This window comes from Plasmopara halstedii (genome assembly GCF_900000015.1).
Source record: "Plasmopara halstedii genome assembly, contig: Scaffold_202, whole genome shotgun sequence".
NCBI classification, from domain to species: Eukaryota; Oomycota; class Peronosporomycetes; order Peronosporales; family Peronosporaceae; genus Plasmopara; species Plasmopara halstedii.
In genome coordinates, this window is record NW_020187123.1 from 173056 (window position 1) to 178868 (window position 5813).

The following is a 5813-nucleotide window of genomic DNA, read 5'->3' on the forward strand; positions in this document are numbered from 1 at the left end:
TGATGTTTTATGCCGAAAATGAGGTCGGAGTCCGGAGGCTAAAAAGCGAAATAGAAGTTTGCGTTTGTCATTTCTAGGCGCTAAAAAGAGTGGTTTAGTATTTCTACTCTTGCTTCGACTACAAGCAGATTTTAAACTCTAACAGCAAGCTCATGCGGGCATTGGAATTTGACAAGTCAGGACCAGAGCCAATCTTTGCATTTTAGCGCATGAAGAGACCATCGTAAGTCACGACAAATAGTTGACTTTTTCAAAGAGATGCATTGGCCATTATTATACAAATTGATTTAAGTGGATATTGTAGACTGATCGAGGATGTACACAATTTTTGCGTACTGAAACACATGACCAAGATTAGTTTTTGTAAAACACGTTTTGTAGTGCCAATGCTGCCATTCAAATGAATCAAGTTCTTATTCAATTCCCAATATTTATATAACCCTGCCAACTCAGGAATGATTTGACATAGACACGTTCGAGTGAGAAGAAAGCGTTATGTGCTCAGAGCGTTTTATAAATCATTCGAGTAGCTGCCATTAATAGATCAACACTCTGGAAACTGATCGCCGACCACTTTTTGTCTTTAAGATTATGATTTGTTATTTTTCTTGTCACTTGCGATTGGTGCTGGAAGATAAGCTAACGGAATTATTATATGATACGGGCAGTGGTCTCGAAAAATGCTTCAGGTCTGTGCATCAAATTGGATCTTGACAACATCCGTTATTTAAATATAGCTCAAGCTTTTCAACAATACGCATCAACAATTTGATAAATGTTGAAAGGGATGCTCTTTAATAGATACACCATGAAATCTTTCTCAGTTCTTGTTTCTTGCATTAATATCGTAGGTCGGTTATTCAATCTATTGTTGACAAGCCAACTTGTCTCGTTGTGGCTGACTGGGGTGAAGCTCAGTCAATAACTTTGGTTTTTGTCATTCCAAAATTCTCCTGGTGTCGCCCATTTCGAAGCCTTTAGTATGGCGGACTATAACGCCCACAAGACTCCAGAAGTTGATGTGGGAAACCAGAGAAGGTTGCTGGTTCAAAAAGCTACGCCATCTACGACCATCCACGTTCTTCGCTCCATCATCGTCTTAAGCATCGCTTGCTTCATTTTTGGTAACATTGCTACCTGGGCGCCGCTGTATGAGCTTAATTTGGTAAACACCATAACAGACTGGTGGAACGGATATCCAAATGCACCTGTCGATAGCGGCCACAGTCACGGCCATGGTCATATTTTGGATACGAGTGTCGGTCGGAACATCACCGAAAGCGGACACACCGAAATGGTCCGACCTACGTTTCTCTTCATCTTCTGCATCGCTCCATTCATCATTAGCGTGCTACTTATTGAGTACCTACGTCATATTAATACGGCTCGACGCTTGACGTCTACATTAATTTGGCGCTTTGCGATGCTCATGCGCCGTAAGCCAAAGTTCCCTTATCTTGGCGTCTCTCGGTTCACGGTGGGTGAATGGATTTTTGGGGTCATTTACGTTCTCGGTGGCAATGCTCTGTGCTTTTATTACCAGTGGGATCGCCGCATTGACAAAGCTACGAAAGCTGGTACGCTCAACACTGATAAGTACTGGAACATCATTGGTATCAGCTCCGCCTACTTGTGCATCTACAATATGTCGTTTCTCATGCTGCCTGTCACGAGAAATTCTCCCTGGATGGAATTTTTTAATATCTCGTATGCTAATGGCGTCAAATTTCACCGATGGATCGGATTTATGACCGTCATTACGGGCGTGGTTCATATGCTCGGCTACTGGATCTATTGGATCCGTCTAGGTACGTGGCAGGAGAACCAGCTCCCGTGCACAAGCTGCAACTTCACGCTAGACGAACCGGGTGGCGGTTATTATGTCTGGTTCAACATCTTTGGTTTCATTTCAGTGCTCGCTCTTGTGCTCATAGTTCCAACTTCGTTCCCCATTATCCGTCGCAAAGCTTACGAGTGGTTTTATATTACTCACTGGGTGCTGTTTGTCATTGCCGTACTATTCGCGATCTTGCACTGGGCTCAAATTTTGTGGTGGATCTTGCCATCAGGTTGTGTGTGGTTCGTTAGCCGGGCCGCTTCTAGCTGGAACGCCATGACTCCTGTCTCGGTTAAGGAGTTTACAATCATTGGTGAAGGTCAGGAGGAACTTGTTAAGTTAGTTGTCAAACGTGCCGCTCCAGGGACGTCGCCCTCCTCACCTTCTTATGATTATAAGCCTGGTAACTTTTTGTATCTCAACATACCTCAGATCTCGAAGTTTGAGTGGCATGCATTGACGATTGCGTCGTCTCCAAAGTCAAGCCCTACCGACGTCACAGTCCTAATCAAGCCTCTTGGCGACTGGTCGAAAAGCTTGGTGCAACATGCCAAGGACAGTCTCCACGATAACGTTATGCCTTTGATGTACATGGATGGTTTCTATGGCGCTTCTTTGGAGCTGTACGAAGATTACTCCACCGTGTGTCTGGTCGGTGGTGGTATCGGCGTGACGCCCGTGCTTGCTATCCTAGATGATCTTGCTGCCAAGTTATCTGTCAATGGCGCCAATTGGACCCAGCGTGTGATTTTTATTTTCGCATTCCGTGAGCTCAGTGTGTTTCAAACTGTTGCACCTGTGCTTGCAAGGCTTCGTGAGCTCGACCCAAATAGACAATTATTTCGTACTCATCTATTCGCAACGGGCACATATTCGGAAGATGTTCTTGCTAAAAAGCTCGAGACTTCGCCGTCAAAGGAGGTAATGGATGTGGTGACGGTAAAGCTCGAAAGCCGAGCAGCTCATCCCTTCTACGAGCCACTCCGCTCTAGCAATACCTTGCGCTTTATCATGTACGCGATGCTCTACGTGATTGCAATCGGTGTACTATTTTCTGTTCGGTGGGGAAACGGTGTCATTCAAGGTGATAACCGTTGGGAGTTGTGGCCCCTTGATCGCGCCTTCCAGCTTGCGATATTCTGCATGACAATTGTTGTAGTATATGCATTCGTGTGGTATGAATACATCATGTTTCATCGTAGCCACGTCTCGAAAGAGGAGACACCTCCTACTGCAGACACACCTCAGTCAAATGGTGTTGCGTTTGGAGGCGATGTCCACACGATGGGAGATCTTATTCACCACTTTGACGTAGCAGTGGGCGAGCGTCCGGACATGCATTCACTCTTGCAACAAACGCTTTTGATTCACAAGAAGGATGATAGCTCCGAAAATTTGCTACCTGCAGTTGGGGTGATAGTATCTGGACCCCCAGCACTTAAAATGGTTACTAACGAGGCTGTTTACAATCTCGGTGGTGGTAACTTCGACGTTCACGAAGAAGAGTTTGAAGTTTAGAGCCAAGGCAAAATTATTTCTTTTTCAAATAGGGAGTTAAGTAAAGAGACCTAGATTTCAACTGAATTTGAGGATCATTTCTTGCAATAAGTTTGTTAAAGCGATTTAGACATTTACAATTTTGGAAAGCCCTAATGATTTAATCCTGTCTTGGCTCCAATTGACTCACAACAATACATCTGAAAGACATCCTCAAGTTGCAAAGAATTAAGAGACTGCTGAATCCCACAGTTTATTTTACCGATGGTGTCTGTTAAGAGAAGAGAAGAGAACCGTTTCGATAGTAAAAGATTACGTTCTACTAATACTCCGTGCCATTCAGGCCATATCACAGCTACTAGCCCCAAAAACTTCGCCTTGGCATTTAAGGAGATTTAATGTACTAAAAGATTGATTTTTGTACACAGACTAACATTAAGCGCCACCATGCGAGGAGCTTAAATTCGTATATGGCAGAAAACACCGATCTTACCTAAATCCAGGTTGATCGCTGAGTGCTCTGGAGCAAAAAGTCACTGTTTCGACTACAATTATCATTCCTGCATCTTCCCAAAAAATGTACAATCAGCTCGTAAAAACCAAAATTCTACATCAGATAAGTTTAATGATGATCAGATGATAATATTTCTTCTATGACAGTCGTGCAACCGTCACTCGAGCTTTCGTCAATACGCAATCATATTTTAAAGGACCTCTTACACGTATGCTTAATTGTATGAAATCATTGTCGGTGTCTATGAACGAGCCTTACATTCAAGAGTTTAGCCGACTTCCGACTACCAAGCAACTAACTCAGGTACTCTTTTTGCACGTCTTGCCACATACTGGGACGTTTCGTGCACTAATTGGACTAGAAGCAATGATCTAAACTATCAGCAGACCATTATCATAACCTTGAGAGCTCGCTACCGATCTTCCATGAATTTCAACAACTAAATCCATACGATTCTGTGTAAGAGCTTAGTCTTTCTAGTCGCATTTGTCAAAACCGCCGTTTATGGATGATTGGAAAATTGTTGTTAAATTCACCAGAGATAGAATAATTTTTAAAATTTTTTGTAAATGTATATTCCCATTCTGCGCAGCCTTTCGTCTGACAAGCGACACTCAAAGCAAAGCGGTTTAAGTCGATAACGAAGCATCATCTTGGTATATCACTGTTGGGATTTGATGGTGTGGACTTGTGCAAATTTTTGTGCTGTCAATGTAGAGTTAGTGAGAGAAACAGTATTTCATGCCGCATGCAAACTGATGTCGCTAGCTTTACCAGCTTCTCCTTTAATGACTCATCACTATTAAAATCAACCTCCATGAGGTTCAATAAAATCTATTATATTCCAGCAGGTCGCCCTGTGTCTATCGACTCGACGTTTCTTCACAAGGGAATCATCAGACGACCCTGCGCGGGAGCTTTACTCTTTATATCACCCGGCCGAGAGAGAAAGTGCAGCGGGGCTGCCGTAGCTTTGCGCTTGAGGAAGCGTCTTTAGGTTACCGACCTTTCATTCTATACAAGAACTCAGGACTAGTGCAACGGATCGCAATCCGCTGCCTCTAAAAGTACTTAAAAGCCTTACCAAGGCAAACGAACACTTCTGTTCAGAATCAATACTAATTTCTATTTAAATTTTCGTCCTAATGTTAAAAGTTTAGATTTTCCTAAATATACTAAATATATATAGTAAAATCTAAATGTATCCATAACTACTGGCTACCTAGCCCCGTCCCGTATTCATGTGGGCGTGTGTGGTCGCATTATGCACATCTCGTGTGACACGCACACCCCCCTGTTATTAGGGTTCGTGTAACCCCGTTACAACCCCCCCCCATTAAGATTAAGAACATTTACAGTCCCAATCAATTATTGCATCAACGAGGCTCGTGTCCATTAGACACTGCAACTCCATTTGTTGGAACAAACAACTTCCTTGCTTAATGAGCCCTGTGTCAATGGCACCAAAATCTCCAAGTCTCGCCGGTTCTGACGGCGAGCATGGGCAGAGCCCAACTTCATCTTCCCCACTCGGTGCAACGCCGGACAGTGCGTCCGCAGCACTGAGAGGTGTATATCCTAGGCTCGATGAGCACAAACGTCGCTCTCCGCGCACGCTTTCAGTGCCGAGTGGCCTCGTTGGGAATGAGGTCGACTATGAGTCTGACACTCCTTTTTTCGCATGGGATGACAGGGAAGACGAGCTGCGCCAGCGGCGTGATACGAGTCTTGCTCGTGTATTGCGGGCCCCATGTACGTTCCCTGACTTCTCGACAACTGAGGCACGTGGTGTGATCACCAATGACCTCGACCGGGAACAGTGGCGGCAGCTTAATGCTGCCCGTAAGGCGGCTCTAAATCGCGCCCATCACCAGACGGTCATTGACCCTCGTGTGGAATATGTCTTCCGCCCTGCGGATCCCGCTTTGGAAGCGAAGGACGCGGTAACTCGATCGTTACGCGTCC

General features: G+C 44.5%; 1 protein-coding gene across 1 annotated transcript; it reads left to right on the forward strand.

Annotated features, from left to right (window-relative positions):
• Positions 1-1423: 1423 nt before the first annotated feature.
• Positions 1424-3355, forward strand: PHALS_02524 (hypothetical protein F441_08860; the record flags this gene model as incomplete). The annotated part of the gene is made up of 2 exons (XM_024720668.1): positions 1424-1477; positions 1544-3355. 2 exons carry the CDS (start codon positions 1424-1426, stop codon positions 3353-3355), a joined length of 1866 nt encoding a protein of 621 aa, XP_024572794.1.
• Between the last annotated feature and the right edge of the window lie 2458 nt (positions 3356-5813).